General features: G+C 35.4%; 1 protein-coding gene across 1 annotated transcript in view; it reads left to right on the top strand.

Annotated features, from left to right (window-relative positions):
- The first annotated feature begins 4,941 nt into the window (after nt 1-4,941).
- Nucleotides 4,942-22,835, top strand: part of LOC107083001 (BMP/retinoic acid-inducible neural-specific protein 3-like) — a 64,092-nt gene continuing 46,198 nt past the window's right edge. Inside the window, exons 1-2 of the mRNA XM_015371927.1 lie at nt 4,942-5,440; nt 5,689-5,996. Of these exons, the coding sequence (XP_015227413.1) occupies nt 5,743-5,996 (254 nt within the window). The 5' untranslated portion in view covers nt 4,942-5,440; nt 5,689-5,742. The remainder of the gene's footprint in view (nt 5,441-5,688; nt 5,997-22,835) is intronic.

Genomic DNA, 22,835 nt, shown 5'->3' with positions numbered 1-22,835 from the left:
CTATCTATCTATCTATCTATCTATCTATCTATCTATCTATCTACATATGTATACAGTATGTGTGTGTGTGTATCTGTATATATATAGATCAATAGGTAGATTGATATACTATTCCGTTAAAGACTGAAAAGAATCAGTAAGAAAAATTTGTAGTATATATAAGTATATACTTGTACTGTATATATGCAGCGAGAAGGTTCCAGGTTTGATTTCTGCATGGAGTTTGCATGTTCTTCCTGTGCATGTGTGGGTTCTCTCTGGGTACTCAAACTTCTTCCTAAAGTCCAAAAACATGACTGTTAGGCAAATTGGCTTCTTTAAATTTTCTTTAGGTGTGTGTGTGTGTGTGTGTGTGTGAATGGTTAATTGTCCTGTTTGTCTAGGTGTTACCCTTTGATAGACTTGTGACCTGTCCAGGGTGTACCCCACCTTTCGCCCGTTGACAGCTGGAGATAGGCACCCCTCACGATCCCAGTTGGGATAAGTGTGCAGAAAAATGAATGGATGCATATATATATATATATATATATATATATATATACTTTGACCAGTCCTGGCGAGTTATTCTGTCAATGGCTACATTTAGAGATGTGTGCCTTTATTCATGTGGGGAGAAAGAAAAAAACTTCTAAATTAAATTTCAATGTTAGTATTCAAGGCTGTAGCCCTAATTCAAAGCTGTGAAAAGTTTGTAAGAAGTTTAACCATTATTTGATTGTACAACTATTTGTTATCGTTCTAACTGATTTTCAAAAGTTCCAAACTAATTTAAACCTACAAAGTGTCAAGTTTGTACCTCATCAGTTTTATGTCTTTATATCCCATATTTCTTTAGAGTTGCTTGTTTAGAGTTGTGTTGCTTTTTAAAAATGATTCTTACCAATAACAATTTGTTAGAGAGTTTAGTTTATATCTAGGTTTCTTGATTATACAGGCCTGGCAATGCCTTGTCAAAGTTGTCACTAGATAAATGGTTATTTCAAGATACATTTTTAAAAAGGGACAAACTTCTTTGGACAGATTTATTTTGAAATTACATTTTACATTTGAACAAGTTATTTAGATCTAAAAATACATTTTCAGAAATGATGTAAATCATTTAACAAGCAAAAAAAACAAAAAAAAACAACAACAAATGGCATGCACTTTTTCACCAGCTATAAACCTGGTAAAGTCCTTTTACTATTATGTTACACAATCATTTATAATCTGTGGGTCTTAATTTTGCAAATTCTAATTCCATAAGTGAAGAAGGATGTGATTCATAATTTGCACATACTTTCATGATAGGCTCATTAAAGAACTAGTTTATTTAAGTAGCTAAATATTTATACATAAAAAATAGGAATACTACCAAATATTAATTAACATATTTTACCAATCAGTAAAATGTGTAAATAAAATTAATATATCTTACAGAGTAAAAAAAAAAACAACTTTCAGCAATTATTTTGTCTCAGTGCTTGCATCACAAGAAATAAGGTAAGTGAATTATAAAAATTACAAGATATGAAAAAAAGGGTTTTCTTGAATTGAGTAATGGGGAGTCTGAAAACATAAATAAGCAATAACTAATCTGTGAGTTTTTATTAAAGTTTATTCAGGCATTTCTCCTTTAATCATTGTTTTATCTCTGCTTTTGACACTAATAAGAGTATTTTCAGGTTACTGTAAGAGATTAATACTTCACAAAACACATTATTAAATGTAGTGCATGTTGTTGTCATCTGATCTGATAGAACAAATGTTAAACGGTCATTTTTTTGAGCATATTTTTATTTATTTGGGTTAAGTTTGCAGATTGGGAAAAGGCTAAAGCGGTTTTCTCCATTGTGCTTTTCTCACATAAAAAAATCAGGTGAAGCCCATAGTGCTGTGACAATGCATTGTTATAGCCTGACAGGTTCTCCAGCTAATTAAAACCTCTGACTCATTCTGTTCCCTGATCACTCCTTACAAATTCTCTTGAGTGGCTTCAGTAAGCACGCACAGGCTTAAGTGAATGTTTACCTCCCCTAATGACTATCTGTCTCAGCACTGAGCAAATGGAAGTGCTTTGGTCCTTCGCATAACTCACTGGGGCTACAAAGACTCACAGTTGACTCCCCAGAAGAAAGTTTTTGGCTCAGCTTTATGACTACAAAGGCCCATTTACAGGTTGTCATGACTGTTGATAAGAGTAATAATTGCCGAACATCATTGCAATTTGCTAATGCACTAACATGAAGAAAGATGTCCTCACTTCTTCTCCGCTGGAAGATGCATATCACTGAAAAGGAGAAAAAAAAACATACCAAAATGAATGTAGGAATATCAATAATTCCATGTGAGAATCTAAGATTAAAGTTTGTAAATTTATTTTTGTATGTCCCCATACACCTTTGAGTTAATGAGTTCTTAGAAAATCAATGGTTGTTGATAAACTTCCCTAATTTGCACTCTGATTATGTACCCATATTCCATTTTCGTCTCTTTTTCATTTAGTTTTGCTTTCACAAAAAACAGAACAACACGTTTACATTTACAGTAAAACCTCATTTAGGGTTTGAAATATTTTACTCTACTTAATGTTTTTTCAAGGTGAAAGGATATAGGTACAGTATGGGTAACTTTTAAATGATTTACTTTCATCAAGCTGCACATTAATTATCAAATTCTCAACCCTAACCCTGACTTTTAGTAATACGGTAACATACTTCTAATTGTATGAGCGGCTTTATAAATATTTCAACATGTGTTTGATCATTTCTCTTTGTTGCTGAATTCAAAGTATTTACAGTAACAGTGCAAGGCCTTCTTCCCATAAGCCTCATTTACTAAATCTGCATCAGCAATTTTAATATTATGCAAGAAAAACCATGGATGGATGGATGAATGCTAAAACAAAAACAAACAGACATAAACTTTCTTATTTGAAGTTATGGTTACTTATCAAAAAACAGGTCCAGTGTTCCCTTCTATTTTTTTTTACTAATTCCTAACCTCGTAGTACATGTATGACCTCTGAGATAGAGACGTTTTGTCATAACAATACTGTATGTTGAATTCAGTTCAATTCTGTTTATTTCCATAGTGCCAATTCACAACACACATCATCTCAAGGAATTTTACAGAGACAATTCAATCAGTTCGCATAGTCAGGGTGGTTTTTATATAATTTAATTAATGTTTCTTTCACTCTAGTATTTACCTTGGGGTTTTTTTTTGTATGTTTTAATTGTGTGTATGCAGGTCTGTAAGGACTTAATTATGCTTCCTAGTGGAGTTCACAGATTTGCTGCTGCATCCTCCATCTCACAGACTTAAAAATAAAACTCCTCTCCAGTATTTTTAAATCCAAAGCCCTGCTGGAAAAGTTATGTTCAAACAGAGTTGATTCCGCCTTTGTGATATTTGGATACTAGGGCTTTAAAAGAGCACAGGACCATTCCTGATTGCAGTTCACAGCTCAGCTGCTATGACCTGCACATTTTGCACACCTTCCTAGTGCCTTAATGAGCAGTTTTCTGTGACATTGTCTTTGATCTCTCTCCCTCTTTGCACTTGGTTTATATCCACACAGGCCAGACAGACAGCCTTATGTTGCATCAATTGGCAATCAATTCTCCAGCCCTGCCCGTCTCTGCCTGAAAAAGAAATAAGCGACGACACTTAGTACACACTCCGGTCTTCATATAAGAAATCCTATTCTTTTCTTATGCAGTGGCACTCTCAAACAGATGAATGATTTATTCAAAATTGTAAATAGAAGGGTTTACTTCCCATCTTCCCATATGGATTTTGGTCCTCAATAAGCCACTGCACACATTTCATTTAAAAATTTGAAACAAAATTGAAATTAAGCAAATAAATAATAGGTTTTTTTGTTTGGAGACTAAAATACTGGTCAAGTGCAGGTGCAATGTAAAAACAGTGAGGAATAAAATTCCCTTTATTCAGAAAGAACACGATATACCCGAAACTGTCTGTTCCTATTAGGAAGTTGTCCTTCACAAGTCCTCATTGCTGCAAGGCAGGGTCAGAGGAAAAAGGCACCCAATCCCTGGACATGATGATGAAACCGTGACAAATCAACTCATTCTTTCACTTCAGATTTTGCAAGTCTCTGCGCCATGGGATTTCAGCCTCTCTTTGAGAATAGGAGCTGGAGAATCTGGAGACTCAATAGTGTTCATTTTCTCTAATCCAATCCCTGTATAAAACCTCCCTTTGAACGTCTGCGGAGAAGCTGAAAGGCACCACATATTCTTCCCTCAGTTCGTCCGCTCTCTGATCCAAGCTCGGTGTCCGACGCACAGGCGCTCGAATAGAGCAGATCTAATTAAGTTTGCTGATGGTGAAAGTGATGATTACTGTGGAGCACACAGAGAGGAGGGAGGACCAGGGCAAAAAAAAGATAACGAGTATGTAGGGTGGGGTGTGTGGGGGGTGTACTGTGGTCATCCTTTCTGATTCTTCTCGTGAAATGAAGCTTATCGCCTTTATTAATGACGTTATAACTTCCGCCGGATTCATATATGAGATAACATACGATTTTACAACCAGCACTTTATAGACTCCTCTTTTCACTGTTTAATAAATCATTTTTTACTACAATAACCAAATCTTTCCTTGTATCTACACCATTTAAAAATATGTTTTCAATTCAGGGCTTGAAGTATAAAGTATGTGAAATGTTCAAATTTGCTTTCCTCATTTTCGTTTTAATCCAGGTAGACGCACATATATTTCCCTCCTGTATCCTGTTAGTATTAATACCGAGTGCAGGTGTTCTCCATCCTTTCTAAAACCAAGCGCCCACTCTCACTATCAACTGACCATCCAGTCTGCCACCTTTCACCATCCACTGAACGCCTCCTACTCGCACTTCCTCCGGTTGCGTCCCAGCCAACCGGGAGTATTCTAGCCGCTGGAATACATTAAATTGCATGTTGTAGGAGGGAGGAAGAGCGCGCCCTGAATGCCATTCACACATCCCACTAGCTGGGGAGCGCAGTCACCGTCAGGATCGTCAGCAGCTCTAAGTGCGCTCTGCGTGCGCCCTGAGCGCACTGGCAATATGAGTTAGAGGACGGCTGCTTGCCACACGTCGGTGGACTCTGCTTGGCGTTAAAATAAGTAGTTCACGCGGAAAAAGATGAGTGTCTACAGATGCGCTGCGACTCACTTGGAGAATACTTAGAGAAACCTTCCTGCTGAGCATCTTCGGAGTTCTCCGCTGGAAAAAAAGAAAAAAAAAACGCTTTTTCTTTAAGCAAGTGGGGATTTAATCATCTGTTCAGTTCACGTTGCACACTCCTTTTGCGCGCAGCCTCTCTGAAAACACCTCCGATGCCCCTCTTTGTAGTCGCTAAACCGACCAGAACTTTGCCGTCCTATGACTGGATTTTATGGATATTTTTTTCCGACCTGTCACGGACCCAAATACTTGCCCAATAAGGTAAGGGCACAATAATTGAAATATAAAAAGTGATTCTAGATGTGGATGTTTTCAACTTAAATTTAGAATTTTGGATAAAAGCCATTTTTCCTTATAGTTTCAGTTGAAATCGGTTATTTGCCAAGTATTTATTTTTGTAGCCTCTGTATCCTAAGCAAAATTCCAATTATACACCTAATTATTTACTACCTTTCTGCTACCTCTACTACTTGTAATCTCTAATTTCCTTCCTTTCATACTTCACACAGGACTTATTAGGATTGCAAGAAGAATGAAGAGTCACCGGGGCCGGGGGAAGCACCATGAGTGGCCCGTGCACCGCCACTAGACTGACGGCCCTCATGTTTTTATGGAAGTGGTTGACATTAAGCCTGCTCGTGAGCTGGGTGTCAGTGGGGGCCAGTGCCGCGGACTCCACCGGCGCTGGTTTCAGCGGCTCAAATGGACCCCTGGGCTGGCTGCTCTCCGAGAAGGGTCCCTTTCACAACTCACATGGGTTTGTTGATTTCACAGAGCGCTACCAGCAAGGATTCACCACCAAATACAAAATATACAGGTGAGAAGGCGAGTCATATGAACTATAATTATTTGAAAGGAAAAAATTAAATTGTGAAATCTAATTCTGAAGTGAAGAAGGAACAGATATATAAAGGGACTGCAGTTGCTTTGGCTCATTTTTGCAGCTTTGCCCTAGGAAGAAAAAAAAGTATGTTCAAAAAATCAGGCTAGAAATCACATAAGACTTTCCTTTTCACCACAAAGGATGCAGATTTAGTAGGTGGCAAACAGAGGGATGAGGGACTGAGAAGATTACCCCGTGGAGTTTTGCATACAAATGACAGCTCCGCGTGCATTCTGCACAGATCTAAGCTTCTTTTGGTGTGCTTATGCACCTCCTCTTTTTTAGTAGGTAGCAGATACATGGATGGAGTATGATACAAACTCTAAATGGTGCATATCAGTGGAAACTCAAAGTGGAGATACCACAGGAGGGCATGAGCAAAGCAGTGGGATGTTACAGATATCTGACTGAGCCTGTTGATGTGTGACAGTGGGTAGATCAAGTGGCTTTAGAAGTGTGTGGTGGTTATGTGTGAAGACACAGTGGGGTGTAGTTTGAAAGCTTTATTCCTTGTATTAGGGCATTTTTTGGTTTAGACCAGAGCAAGGGTAAGCACAAAACATAGCTTATTCAAGTGTTAACATAGAAGATATTAAATATTATACAGTTAACTATTTTGATTAAGTAAATTATGCTGACCGATTTTCAAAAAATAGTGCATTTTATACATAAAATATCAAATGTAGATTAATGTAATGGGCATGAAAAATAGATACTTTACAATCTTAGGCCTTGCCTAACCTCTGTTATTATTTTACTGTAAAGGATAAGAGGACAACTGACTAGAGTATATCTAGTTTATGGCTTATGCCGTTGTCTTTATGTATAATATTAAAACTACCCCCCGAAACACCAGATGTCATTTAGACATTGGTTTTTAGGCTAAATGCGATCAGTCCGTCAACGTATTGATTTAGTCCAGAAATAGTTGTTGAAATTGGGCTGTGTTTTGTCAGTGTGATTATGTCTGCCTTTAGTCCAATTATAGATGCTGAATAGATGTTACAAACCCAGTTTTCAACGCTTGAAACGATCTGAAAATTACAGCTTTTAACTTTGACTTTTCAACCAAATGGAGACCATGTTTGGACGTAACCCTTTTCAACCAAATTTGCTCATTGGGGGCTTTTTTTTTTCCTTGGTTGATGCTATTTGGTGATTAGCAGTTCAGATATTTGAAAAAAAATATTATTCTAATGAATAAATAATGGAAAACTAACAACACCCACTATTGTTGGTTTATAACCACATGAAATAACAGCATTATCCTTTGGTCCTTTTTTATATGTACGTTTCATATAATCAGGTCAGGGTTAAGGACTATGATTATCTTGAAATCTTTTCTTCTTGTAGGAATTTGAATTTCCACCGCTTTTGAAAAACCTCCACAACAGTTTCTCTTTTGCATGCTTTAGGTATTACAAAAGAAATGGAAACCAGAGATCAGGGTGCAGAGAAAACCTGAAAATTGGTATTGCACAGTAAAAAGCCTTGACTGTGTAAATGTTCTTATACTTCTGCTTGTTTAAATAATGTTAAAACAACAGTTTTGTTTCCTTCATGTAAAGAAACAAAGACTTAACAAGCATTTCAACATCAACACTAAAACTCTGAGTGATTAAGTCCTTTTAGGCTGGTTGTTCAATAAATATCTGTTTCAGCGAGTGTGACCTACACATACTGCTTACGGCAAAAACAAAAAAATGTGTTGGCGTTTGCATATTTATTTTGGGGGGGGGAGGGGAGTGCTAAAACATTTAATTAAGAAATCACTATACCATTGCAATTATTTTTTTGTGTATGTGTGTCCGATCAATTTTAACAAATTCCTCTGACCACATGAAATTTCGCTCCCTGCAAAATGCTTGTCATTTAGAATTAGCCCAAACCACATGATTGTTTTCTTATTATACTACAGTTTCGGTGTGTCGTTTACCCACAACCAATTTTCATCAGTGGTTGCTGTGCTGGTTGATTGAGCGTTACTTACTTGGTATACTGAGAGTGTTTGTACTTGTGGCTGGAAATGCAAGGTAAGTCTTTTGATGATCCGTGATGAGGGTGTCGGCCACTGTACAGTAGGAGGACCACTGCCAACTGAACAGAGGTTTGACTGACACTGGCATTTAGCAGCTGACAGGGCAACAATGCCATGAAAAGAAAGGGAATGTTGCTCCGTTTGCTTCCCTACATCCATCATTTCCTCCCTTCTTCCGTCTCTGTGGGTGTCCTCTTTTAATTTTTTTGAATAACTTAATAGCTTGTTTACTTCTCACTACATTCTTATTTTAAACCTTTTTATAGACATGAAAGCTGACACATATTAACATACATTAGTTAAATTGATGCACAAGAGTAACTGATTTACATAACAGAATTTATTCTGGTTTGGAAAGCCAAGCTTAAAACCTTCCTAAATATGCTGTATTGCTTTTATTGATCTCCACCTTTAACACAATTATCTATCAGAAAACATTCAAGGACGTTGATAAATAAACGGAGAACATTTTCTTTATTATTGGTGTATTGAAGCAAAATACTCAAGATTTTAGGTAGAAAAGGCAATGTTGGAAAACTAATTTATTTTGCTCTGGGCCTGTACAGGACAGCAATTGCTAGCGCTGTTGCCTTACAGCAAGAAGGCCTTGGCTTAGAATTCCAACAAGGAGTAAAGCATAGGGTGAATTTTCTCCTGCCACTGTCCAATAGTCTGTATTTTAGGTTGACTGGCTGAGCTAAATTGCCATTGGGTGTGCATGCTTTTCCTGTGGGCCTCTGTGTTGTGCTGTGATAGTCTGTCTTGGGTGTACACTGCATCCTGCCCAATGTGACAAATGGAGATGGACATGAATCCTACTCTGATCCTGCAAGGTCTTAACTGGTTGTAGCAGGAAGACAAATGGTATTGATCTTCACTAATATTGTGCGTATACATTTTTCAAGCAAAGTTAATTTCATGGCTATACAGTTAAACTTCTGAATCTAAACCTGACTTTATTTAGAACTTCAGAGAATATTAAATATTCTGAATTGAGATGCATATTTTATCTGTTAGAACAGTACTGACACATACAAAGCATCAATCAGAAAAAAAAAAAAAAGATTTTTAACCCAGGTTAAAAGAAGGTTGATTAAATAAATAAATAAAAACAAGGCTGTCATTGGTGGACGCATTGTATATACTGTATATATATCCCATGCACCTTTTTATTCCTTAGTAACTGTTGTAACGAGTACATTTCTCCACCGTGAAAATAAAGTCCTTCAATCAATAAACAGAAAATAAACAATACATTCTAGGCTCTTCTCCTTTATTTCCATGTCTTTTCGCATTTTCTCTCTCTGTTTTCCTCCACTCCTTTCTTCTCCCACCTTTCATCTTTCGCCAAATGATTTCAAACCAATTTTTCTCTGCCACTCATAAATATTCTCCAGAGCTGTGTTGGCCTTTAGAGTCAGGCGGCAGGGAAGTTGTAGTTGTATTTGAATGTTATGGAGAGAACTAGAGGAGTGGGGAGACTATATCCCCACCTGCTGATCAGTTATTTTATCAGAAGAGTCCCAAGAAAGTTATTATCGTATTAATAACATTTTTCAAACAAATTCTAAATCTTCTAGGGGTTGTACTCAGGTGAGGAATGATGACATTTTGACTTTTACATTAACACTTGGTCGTTTTGCGGCATAGCATTAAGTGCAGATTTAAAAAGCTTGCAAATGTTTGGCTTTCAGTTGCAGCCTGCAATATAAAACAATATAAATCTAATTGGAGGATTGTTTTTTTTTATGAATTATTCTTTTGAAGGTCAGATTAAATTCAATATTGGTTAATGTAGATAGATAATTTAGATTTAAGCTTGGAAAAACAAGTGTAGACACACTTAACAGTCTTTCTTTCTCTGGGATTGCCAAAAAAATCCACCTGAATGTCAAGGATAATAGGTTTAAAAAAAAAAAAAAATTCTTCCATTCTTCTTTTTCTCTGAACTGCGAGTTACAATCCTCTACACTTCTTTGTCACTTTTATTTTCTATTAAAAGCAGCCGACAGGCTCTAGGTATTCTTGTCAAGCAGACGCATGTTGCTACATTGTATAAAACAAATAAAAAAAACAATATCCCAACATTTAAAGCCGTTCTTGCAAATTTCTAATTGATCATATTTTCTGTATTGACCGACACATTAGGCTGATACATTTTCTTGAACCTGAAGTTAATTGAACAGAAAACTAGGCGTTTAGCAAAAGAAAGATGTGTTTGATTTAATAATATAGAAGCTTATGAAATCATCTCCGCTCGTGGGAAGTTCTTGTCCTATAATATTTTGGGTGCACTGAAGCCATATCGGGACAAAGTAGCATATTAGTCATAATGTCGGCACCTCCTTTCTTCTTTTTCATGCGCCATAACTTTTACATCACGCCTCATCTCCTTTGTTTTCTCCTTTCGTCTTCCCTGTTAGCCCACTGGCGTTCACATTGACTTCATTTGATGTAAGGAGACGTCTCTTGTAATTATGGTCTGATTAGTGTTTCAATTATATACAGGCATGTTTGTGGATAGGTTGGGCTGCCGAGGCATGATTTCAGAACACCTGTCATTTTGCGTTGCCTGGTGTACTTTATCTATCTTGTGTTTATTACTTTGTCATTGAATTGTGAATGCTTTCGATGAGAAAGCACATTTAAAACAGATTACAAATGACCATACAGCTGCAATGAAAAAGCAATGAAGAGAACAGAGAGGAAAGAGGTATACTGGAGAGAAGCGATTAAGGAAGGCAATACCATAATGCACTGCAATGCAGCTTAAAAAAACATTTACAGTATAGATCCGCATGAATTCATATTTCATATTTAGGCTTGAAAGATAAAATATTAGTCCTAAATTATGTGTAATCAACATAACGCATGATACTTTGTACATTTACATGTTTAATTTTGCTGTGTTATATGAGATACTTATGCTGAAAGCTTTAACACACCTCTTAAAAGTACCTTATAAAGACTGGGGAGTGCATCACAAGACATTTTTGTACTTGGTGCAGCAACACTGTAAAGACCCTTTTGGCTGCTATCTCAGAGACTAGTCACAATAATAAAATGCTATAACAACTACTGTGTAGTAAACGGTCTTTATTTAACACAGTTGGCATTTTAAATGGAGTTAAAATACATCTCAAGGTAAACAGCTTTGCGTCTCTAATCTAAAAGACTGAACACGCTTACATTTGCCTGTGACAATAATGAATACGCAGACTTACTTAATGCATATCAAATAAATGTGTCAACATTGATTTTATGAATTAATTAGTTACATTAGACTAAAAGTTTCTAAAGCTGCATTTTCTCACTTCTGTCATTTGTCAAGCACACATAAAAGTGCTAAAACATGTAATCGAATTAATCATGATTAATTGATTGTTCAACTAATTGCCAACTAATTATGAATTGAATAATCATCAGCTGGAGTACCCTCTAGAATACTCTGTTTGCTAGTGCAACCCACAGAGGAGCAGGTAAGCTAAAACTGTGAAAAAATAAATAAATAATACATTAAGCTCTAAAGATAAAACAGCATTTTTTCTGTAAAATATGCTCTATATCCCAAACTCCACAATGACATTTCTGAATATTTAAGTTATTTTACATGCACAGTATATTTAAAATGTGCAATAAATATTTATTTTTAATTGGTTCATACACTTGTTTATTGACATATTTTAATTGAACAAGAGTATGTTTTTGAATTCATTGACTAATCAAAAACATAAACATGAGATAGAAAAATTCCAAAAATAACTGATTGCTGCAGCCCTACTTATTTGATTTACCTTTTGTGTGTCAAAAACATACAAAGTAGTGCAAATTGTGAAGTGAAAAGAAAATGACACATTTTAATTTTTCTTTCTGTTCAGACAGAAATCTGGAAAAGGTTTGGGCACATTTGTATTTAATTTGTCAAAGTTTAGGCATTGTAGAACAGTTTTCAATCAGAGTACAGCTGACTGTCTTTTGGGGTGTGCCTCTACCAGCCTTCCAGCTATAATCTAGGAACCAATGTTAAATCAATGACAGCAAACAGCTAACATTGCTAATGCTACACCCACATGAACGCACACACACAAGTCAACTTCTAATGCAAGAAAAAAAAGGAAACATTTGTTTGAATGAGCTCTATTTAAATTTAGTTTTTGTCCAAAATACAATTAAACATGTATTTAAGGACAATTTTAGAAGGACCGTATTTATAAAATACCAGGTTATTACTCTTTTAAGCAATGGTATGTCTTTCTCTAATGAGAGGATATTCCCTTTGATGTTTAATGTAATAATAGTTAGATTCCAATATATGGGCTGAGATTCTCCGAGATAATCCATCTTTGTCCCTAATCCAAAAACATCACTGTTTAATTTATTTATAATTCTAACTTATCATTTGGAATAAATATTATTTTGTGTCCTGTGTGCTTGTGCCTTAACTTGTAATAGACTGCCGATCATTCTAAGGTGTACACTCCTCTCTCCCAATGATGATGCCTATCTCTGCTGGAGATCGAAATCAGCTCTCCTATCTCCCTGCACGAAAAAAGCAGTTACAAACAATTGATTGATTCATGGATGTTTCACATGTGATAAAGCTTCATTTTGGAACAACAAACAGTGTGTCAAAATCCTATGATCCATTTAAATGCTACCCAGCATGACATATTCAATGGAGAGGCTGTCTAGTGCTACTAAAGCTAAAGTCGATGTGGCATTTGTTGTGCTTTCAGTCTGTTGCAACTGATTTGGTGCAGCTCCAGTTGACAAGAGGTTCAATAACACACTGTCAACTGACTTATTGTTATAAAGCAATTATTTAGAGTCCAGTTTCAAAATTGGCAGCAGTGAAAATGCCAGTGTCTCTGGATATTCCAGCTTCCTGTCAGACTAAAAGTATGTATGTTAAGGTAATTACACATTCTACACTGACAGTAAGGAGTCTGCATGACTGATTGTCTTGTCATCTAAGGTTAACTCCACCCCTGTGGTATTTCTGCAAAAGACAATGGAATAAAAAAAAAAGGACAACAAATTAAAGTATATAATCCTTCTGTCACATCAACACTTCATTGTGTGGACCAATTTTTTTTTCTTCAAAATATCACCAAGTGACTCAGTAATGTAGTTCTTCCGTTTGACCTTAGTTCTTGAACTGTTGACTGAAATTCAAGCTCTTCTTCTGGCGAGATAAAATAGCCCGAGGCTTATAGGATTGAACAAACCAAATCAGATATACAGAAACGCATTAGGAATTGATGTTAAAATTATTGGTAGCATAATGAAATATTTATTTTTAAAATATTGTAAAATAAACACACTTTAAATATGTATTTTAAAAACACTCTTCATGTTGCATGCATATGGTATTCATGGGGTTTATAAAATAAGTAATCTTGCATGTCTAATGAAAAAATAAAATACAACAGCATAGCTTTTTTTTATATTCTTTATGTATGCATTGATCCCTGCCTGGCCTTTTTATTCCAATGTCAATTGAAAAGTTGTTTTTCATAATTTTCTTGTAGGTTTGAGCTGTCTTTAGGAAAAGCCAGACAAGATTGTTTCCTCTAGATCACCAGCAGCAATGGCAATGAGAGGGAATTCATTCCATGCAGAGCTTATGGTATCTGACAAGAGGGTGACAAGGGAGTTATCAGGGTCAGAGTTCTATGGAAGAAGCTTTTATGAAAGATAGATTCACTGTAAATGAACACTAGAATGAGATTCCAGAGTTACATAGGTCTGCGAGGGATGATGGTATCTATTTATTTCTGGGGGTTATCATTTTTTTGTTTTATTGTTACCTTTTTCCATTTCCTAGATTTTTCCTTATTTAAAATCTGATAGAATTAGAGAAAATATGATCTGCACATTCAGAAATTATTAGGGCAGCAGTGCTGCATTTTGGAAATTATTTTCCAAAGCACATTCGCTGGGAGTCAGGCTGCCAAAAGGCAAATAAAGTAACACAAAAGAAAACCAAAAGTCCTTATGTGTTGTTCATGAAGTGAAGTTTTACAGTGGTTCCAGTGAAAGTGGCACCTAAGTGGCTCTACTGGGCTGTTGTGGCTGATCGCAGCAATGCTTGGCTTTCAGAGTGTGTCACCGCATGGGCCGGTCTGTAGTCAGTCTTAATTTCACAGGAGTAATCAGACATTGTAATTAGTATTATTAATTAGTGTAACCAAATTACAACTTTTGTCATGTAATTGAGCTTGATGAATTTAAATGTAGTATTTTCAGCTTCAAAGATTGCTGCACAAATGTGAAGATTTGCAAACCAGTTTGGTTCCACCCATTAAATTTTGCAAAATGCATGTTCTATTAACAGTTTGAGTTGCTGTAAATAAGAAAAAAAAAGTGATTTTAAGTTTGAAGCTGGAGAAATAGAGACATTTACTGAAAAAAAACAAAAAATGATGATAGTAAATAACATTTATAGGCAGAGTCATAGTATTTCTTAGTGCTATGAACAAATGTAAAAATAAACTAAAATACGGGCCGCAATTGAATTTTTGATTTGGAATATAGCCTTGCAAATGATATATACAGTATATATATATATATATATATATATATATATATATATATATGTTTGCATTTTCATATCCTCCACCCTTGAATATCCATATTTTGGTCGAAGGAATATGATCTGTATATTGATGAAGGAAACATGCACAACATGACTTGCATGAATTGCAAATGCAAATTACTTTGCACCTTCTATGGAAATTTGCTTGGTGTATATGGACACATTTGCAGTTGTTTTAAGACATGCAAACCAGAAAAACAAGTGGTGAAAATTGGCTTATTGCTCCTTTGAGCAAAAAATCTGGATAATCTGAGCTTTATAGTTCAGGGTCAGGTTCAGACAATCTGTTTACAAAAAGTGACAAACTATAAAAAAAAAGGGATGCAACATTTTTATGTAAAAAAAAGCAGCAATAATGGGTTTTTAATTAATTTGAATGAATGAATAGCTTTATTTATGACTATTTAAATCTATGATTACAGTTCCCAATAGCAGATTTTCATTCAAGGATAAACTATTGCCATGCACATAACAACAAACTGTTAAACTAAATGGTTTATTAAGTTATCAATTTGCCTCTCTCTCGAATTCTGCCTCAGAATTTGCAGGTTACAATGTTTTAATCATGTATCATTCAAAAATAAAGAGGTTCCTAACAGAATTGTTTTGTTTTTTGTTTGCTTGAAATAAACTTGTCAGAGCTTGAGGGTAAAACCCATCATTTCTGAAAGCAAACATCTCTTGCCTGTTGGTTATAGAAACAAACATGTCTTGAAAAGAGGGATTCATGCATAAGTCTGTATGCATACTGTACATGTGCCATCATGAATATTATCTTTCAAGCATCTCATGTTTTATGAAAATGATCAGTCTGTTGTAAACAGCATTATGACAAATCACAGAATGAAAGAAACGGAGATAATCTTGCTGCTTTAAACGAGCACTTTTTCTGAAAAATCTGTGATATTAATGTAACCTACAAAATCAACATGGCTATCCTAAATGGCTCACATAAAAAGAACATCTGTTTTTCTTCTTAGAAAAACTCAAAAGATAGTTTTTTAAGGTGTACTGGCAAAAACAAGCCAGTTTTATTTGTCATTTGAAAATGTCAATCTGCAATAATTCATTAGTAAAGAGAAAAGTGAGGATCTTTTCTTTTCTTCAAAAAAAATATTTCTGAATGTACGCAGGGAAAACAAAGCATAACTTAAATGTATGAAACTGGTTTCCTGCTAAACACAAAAACTTATGGAAATGAAATTGAAGGACAAATGTGAGAATTTTGAATCAAGTAACTGCAGAGTACAAAAAATGAATTCTTAGAACTAATATTTCATGTTTAAGTATTTCTAACTCACTGAAAGCAAGACTATTATTGGCTCAAATATAATTTGCCCTTGAACAAATCTTTCATTTCATCCAAAAGAAAATATTTGAATATTAACTCCAATCTTTGGTTTGTGGCCTTTCAGTTTTTCAAGCACACCAACCATGGATTTTGTTCTCCTGACAAATGACCACTTCTATATATCATATAGTAGTGATGCAGTGGTAAAAAATAAAAAGTATGATCAAAATAATGCACTTCTAAAGCAGTCTCCTCTCCTTCCATCTTCCTCTACCTGTCACTGTCATGATTTGATCACATCGAGCTCGTACATTGTGTTATGTTTAAATTCCTGTATGAATCCACTGAGGGTGCTGTTCATGAATGGAGGTAGGATGGAGTGGGAGATGAAAAGATTTTGAGTTCCCTCTTACATTAATGCAAGTGCTGCTGCAGTCGGCTATATGAAGAAAGAGCTGAGCCAAAGACAAAGCTCCTGATTTATTGGTCTGCTTTCATTCAATTGTTCACCTATGATTCTCAGATATGGACCAGCTGACCGCAATTCAATCTTTGAAAGGACTCGTTGAACATTTCAGCAATTATGTTATTGAGAGCTCTAACTCGGCAGGTATAGTGGTTGTCCTTCAGCTCAAATGCCAGCAATTTGTTCAACAAGTTAAAGAGCCTTTGGGAAAAGCAGTGAACCCAAACGTTGTTCCTGACATTCTAATTAGTGCCTAATTGCAGGGTAGAAGCTCTGACTGTACAGACTTTAATGCATATTGTGCAGAATGTATATGAGTTAGTAGCTCAGTGGATAAGCGAATAATGTAGAACTTCTTTTAATACCGTTTTACTTCACCAAACTTTGTTTTATTGTATTTGAAGCAAAGAAACCTAAACCTTCCAGAGATAAAAACGTTTAATTTCCTGTCATTTGATCCCAACCTAGATGGGACTGAACCTGTTTGTTCAGTCCTAGTGTTAAGGCCTGAACACACAGGTTGCATGCGACTTTTTAATCTCTGATCCGATTTTTTTCCATGTCACACCGACTGCGTATAGAACGGCTCCAACTGCGCAGAGTGGGCATATCTGTGCAGATTTTTTTTTCCTTTTGTCTCTGTGTCACACAAATTAAAACAATTTCCCAAATTTGACTTGGACAGATTCTGAAAAGTTATTAAAAAAAATTTTAATCAGCATTATATAAAGCAAAGTCCCACTTAACAAGTCTGTTCAGCATCTCAAACCAGAAAAGATAAAGAATGTTAAAAGCCCTATATTAAACACACAATGAGATCTACGTCTAAAGAAAAGAAAAACGCAGCAATAAATGCTGTGGGACGGTTTATATGAGGAAGTGCAGGTGATTCTCAGAGAGATCTGTGAAGTTTATCGAAGTTTTTTCATTGTTCTTTTCATAAAAGAGAGAAATACCAAGCTTACCTGCTCTGTCTGCCTCTCGTCATTTTGTTTTTTCTTGTGAGGCTCAAAGAGGATCACTCTTTTACTATATCCGTTTTTTTCTCCTCCTAAAGTAATGTTTTTTTCAAGGAGATTGATAAACTGCGTTTTCTGTCCATGGTTGTTTTTGCAAGTATGAAAGAGGATAACTACTTTATCAGTTTTCTGTCCTCCTGAAATCCCATTGAATATTCCTTTTTAATATTTCATTAATTCTTTTTGCCCAAGTCTGTCCCGCTTACTATATACACAATGTGCAACTCCAAAACTGACTCCGTCCCGGTGCGATTAACAGATTTATTTTTATATTTTCAACCAAAGCGTCTCTTTTATTGTCAGATCCATGAAATTTCTGCTGAATTTCTGCGTAGTCCGACTAAAATAGACCTCTGACTGAGATAGACCCGAGCCCCTTGCAGAAAATGGTGTTGGGTGTGATCATCACCATTGACTTTCAATGAGCGCTGTAACTATCCGATCCATGCCGGAAGCACGATCCGTTCTATGAATGCGTTAATAGATATACATCTGGGTGTCCATAAATATAGCAAATAATAATTATGGTACTAAAACTACTTATTTCTATCCTTTACTCACTAAAGAATACTAATACACATCTATAAAAAATGTTTTAAGACTTTTGTGAGACAATGTTTATGCTTTTTACATTTTATTCGTTTAACTGCTTATCTGACGTCATCATCAGACATGCTCAGAGCAGTCCTGGAAAATATGATTAAACCATGTTTATCTACATTATAGTTGTTTCTTTCTTTATATTATGCACTATATAGCATAACGTTAAAACGAAACGAAAACATAAAAATCAAAAGACTAGATTTATGTTTAAATCCAAAGCCGAAAAAGTTACCGACCGGAAGTAGCATAGCATCCCATTTCCGGTGCAGGTCGGGAAGATACGAGTGGTAAAACAGAAAGGATTTTAAGGCATCTTTTTAGTCAGGAATTACATCATTAACCTTTAACACATTATTTTAGTATGCTTACTGTTTTTGGGGAGGGAAAACGTCATTTAGGTATTTTAAAAAAAATAAAATCGAGGACTACGCGGATGTACAGTATATCTGGATGCGCATGCACAAATGAGCTGATGCCGCATGCGCAGAACGAAACGTGCTTCTGGGACGGATTGGGTAGTGACAAGCGCAGCGACGATTTTCTGTCAGATCGGATGCAAAATTGTATTCAATGTGTTCTGGCCTTTAAACTGAAGACGAAAACACACTAAAGGTTAGCCATGCCTCACTAGAATCCTCTATCTGTCGATTGCATAAGAAAGCAGAACGCAGAATAAATGCAGAAGGTGAGAGCAGGAAAGACAACAGAAGCTCCAGACACATGTTGTGCCTTATTTATAAACTTATGAAAGGATTTTAAGGATTTTTTTTTTTTTTTACCAAAAGTGCACCTAATGCCAAGGAACAATCCTTTGTATTTGGTAATGATCCAGATCATGTGGGAGCTTTAGCTATAGGTGTAAATCACAATATAGGGAACATTTTGCTGCTGGTAGAGGTCTGCCCTCTCCGAGTGCTTTTCTAGTTCTTTAGTATATTTAGATTGTTGCGTAATGTGTTGAAATTTGAAAGCTATTTGCTTTTGATCTCTTCTGGTCTGGCAATCAGGTGTTGCTGTCGGGATGGAATTACATTTTACTTTTCAAAGTAGGATTTGTTTTTTTCTCCTTTAGTTAATGAAATCATAGTTTTAAAATAGTTAAAGTTGTATTTGCTCACATTTTATTTGTATAATATTCAAAAATATATTTTTATTATTTCGAAACATTAAAGTGTGCCAAAAAAACTATGAAGAGAGGAGATATTCGTAAGAAATGATATACTTTTCCCCAGCATCAATAAAATCCCCTCTGTCATCACCACAGTTATTTTCACTTAAATAAAACGAGGATAGAAATTTGCCATGTTGGACAGTGTTTACTGGAAGTTGATGGTTCAAAAGCTTTTGGGCCTTTGAGCATACAGTAAGGCTTTTATTCTCTGTTTGCATGTTTTGGTTTACCCCACGCATTCCAGTTTCTTTATGGTCAGCAAATATGTCTGCTTACTTAATTGGAATATATTGCTGTGCATGTGCAACATTGTTTGATTAATTTATTTTTGTCTTTTAGAGTAATTTATGTCTGTATTGAGCCTGACTGATTAGCTCATTAGTGTTTGCATCACCACTTCTCAGTTGTCAAACGGAGAAAGGTAGTGGCTCCACAATGCCAATCTACATACCTAAAAAGTGCCCATGAATATTTTTGGGCAATTTAAATCTAATGGAATGGTATGCTATGGTATGATATCTCAACATATTCGGAACCTATTACTGTAAAGTATCTATAGTGTGGTATGTCTGTTAAGCTTGGGTTTTTCTTATTTCAGCTTCAATATAAAAATAACTGGTAATAAAATCCATATGATTAAAAGACTTTCACTGGTCTAGTTTGGAATTTATTTATAGTAATAAGGGATAACTTGGTCTGTTTTCTTGCTTTCAGTTGGTTTTAACTTGATTAGAAATCAGTTGTCACATGTTCTTAAAGATTGTTGAAGACTAAGCTTCTTTATAGGACCTCTCAGCAAGCTTTAACAATTTATCACAAATTAACGATCTGCAACTTGTTTGAAGTTGTTTTGATAAACTCCTAGTGGTAATCTGTAAAACATTCACAGCCAATGGCTCTTTCCTGCATCATTACACATTTAGCTTTCCTCAGTCATGATCTTGCATCCTTTTCCACTGTAGTTTGTCTCTGCGGTGGGTTGATGACTAAAAGAGGCAGACAGAGACATTATCCTTTTTTCTTCCATCTCAGCCTCTTTCTCATTTATTTCTCTCCTAAACTCTCTCTAGCCGAGAGACAATCATCAGTAGTTCATTTGAAAAGTTTGTAGCTGCTACCTTGAAAGTACCTTTCAGGAAATGAATGTTAGGATTTCCTTTTGATCTCAGTAAGAAGAAAAGCTCTTTGCATTTTTATTTTCCTAATGTTTTGCAAAGCGGGTTGTTTTTTTATGTTGTGAAGAGTATCCAGCTATAAAATAGAACAAACTGTATTTATTTAGTTTAGCTTTTGTTCATTAGAAACCATTTTTGTACACAGTATCTATGAGTAATTCCCTGAATTACTTGGTCAGTAGTGTTCAAAGATTATTAAAGGTTTCACAGAGTTTTCTTTTGACTGAATATTAGATTCTTACAATATGAGAAATTTTTAGGTCAAGTTAATTATTTCTTAGCAATCCACAGGGCTAAGCCCGCTGACCAGTATTGTCAACAGATGTGGAAAGAAAAGTGCAACTTGCTTCCATGCTCTATGTCTACAGACAAGATTGTTTGCTGAGGCAGTTTATCTGGTGTATATTTTCAAAAACTTTTTGAATTGTATTGAATTGTAATTCAAATAGTTTCGGAAATGTACAATTTGTAGGACTAATATTTTTTTCTAATGATTGATAAAGGTTAAGGACAGAGCTTAGGAAACATAAATTTAGCATGCAAAATTGGGTTCATTACTTGGATTTTATAAGCAAACTATAATTACACTCTAAGCTCTCCTTTGCATAAATACTGCATTTAAATTTGGGATGACAATGTGCTTTAAATTACTGTGTTACCCAAGTTCCAACCAGTAATTGATTGCCCTTCTTACTCTCCAGAAAATCTATTTTACATCTTTCAAAGGGATGCTTCTATTGATTATCAAATCTCCAATTTAGTAGTAACAGTGTGTTATTCATTCTCACTGTGGAACAGTGGATCATATCTTTAAACTTGGGTGCTTGCTGAAATACTCATGGGAATTTGATTCTGTATTTGGTTGTGGTTCTGGCTATGGCTTACAGAAATGTTTCTTGACATATTTGTGTAAGGTGGCGCAGAACTACAGGTTGCCAGGGATGCTTTAAAGGGCTATCAGTCCTTGTATGAACGAATCTCAAATAATTAAGTTACTGCAATTACTGCAATTCTTCATAAGTGAGGGTGGAATTTAGTTGGAGATAGACAGTTGTGTTGAAGCTTCATCTGTACTGAGGTTGGTTCTGCTCTGATCTGTAGATCAGACAAATCTCAGTATAGACAAATCTCAAGCAAAAGCAAAGTAACTGCTCCATCTCCCACCCTCACCAGTAGTCATTAGAAATGTGTTATGCCTGTAAAAACTTAGATCTGGAATAAAAGGAGTTTAGCTTCCTTATTTCTTTATTCCAGCGGAAACTCCAAGAACAAGGCTGCCATCGAACAAAAACAGTTGAGGTGCCTCTTGGATGAGACCCTGGATCATATGCTAATTGTAATAGTATGATAGTTACTGGTTTGTGGACACCTTGGGATCCCCTGTGTTGCATTGTGGGAAATCTGGGCATCCTACCTGGAACTGGTTAAAACACAATTATGGATAGCCAGAGAATGACGGACAGATGGCTGGATAATTTGATGGATATTTCTTTTATCCCTGAAATGGCTGTGAAAAAAAAGGTAAATCTTTTAAGTTTCTGAACAATTCCTCTGTTGCTTTCCATGATTTCCATCTTTCATAATAATGATTTTACATTCCAGTGTTTCATATCAAGATCATTGATGTAAACCTAATTGCTGAAAATTTACTGCACACCATCTGTGTGAAGCACTGAAGAAATGAGCAATGGAAGAAAGCCCTCTGATGATAATCAGCTCCCTGTTGGAGACAGTACATCAATTTGAATAGTCAAAACACCTGCAAAGATAAGTCAAGCTTTTTAGCTTTGCTTCTGCCTTTACTCTCAGTAACAGTTTAATATTTTTAAGTAAGGGAAAAAAGAGAATGTAATCTCATTTATGATTTTTAGCAATTAATGGGCACAGAACAATATACAACACTTTATATAGTCAATACAATTATTTAATTATCCTGCACAGTATAAAGATAAGAAATAGTTTTTATATATAAAGACACATACAAAAAAACTCCCTTGGGGTTGTTTTAAGCAATGCAAGCAAATATCTACTGTTGCCACATTCTGGTCCTGCAGATATATTGTGAATTGATCCTTTATAAATACACTGGATTGAGTTCAAGCCAGTGCCCTATCATTGCTCATGTTTGAAATAAATACATACAAACATGCAGGTGATGTTTAAAACTTCTTTCTGAAATATTTTATGTTTTACAAAAAAGAAACCAAGATTATTATGATTTTTTTCCACTTAGGTTTTTTCAGCCTGTTCAGAAAAGTACGTTTGCTTCCTATACCATCACAGCTTGCTTTTAAAAAACCTGAATTATGTTTAATTAGATCAATATTCGATGAGCTGCAGAAGTTTTTATAACAAAAACTGGTGATCATTTGTTGATATAATATTTTGTGTAGACTAAGAATTGTTGCCTAT

This window comes from Cyprinodon variegatus, unplaced genomic scaffold (genome assembly GCF_000732505.1).
Source record: "Cyprinodon variegatus isolate N-32 unplaced genomic scaffold, C_variegatus-1.0 Scaffold67, whole genome shotgun sequence".
Taxonomy (NCBI): Eukaryota; Metazoa; Chordata; class Actinopteri; order Cyprinodontiformes; family Cyprinodontidae; genus Cyprinodon; species Cyprinodon variegatus.
The sequence above is the reverse complement of the archived record's forward strand: the minus strand, read 5'-3'. Positions and strand labels throughout refer to the sequence as shown.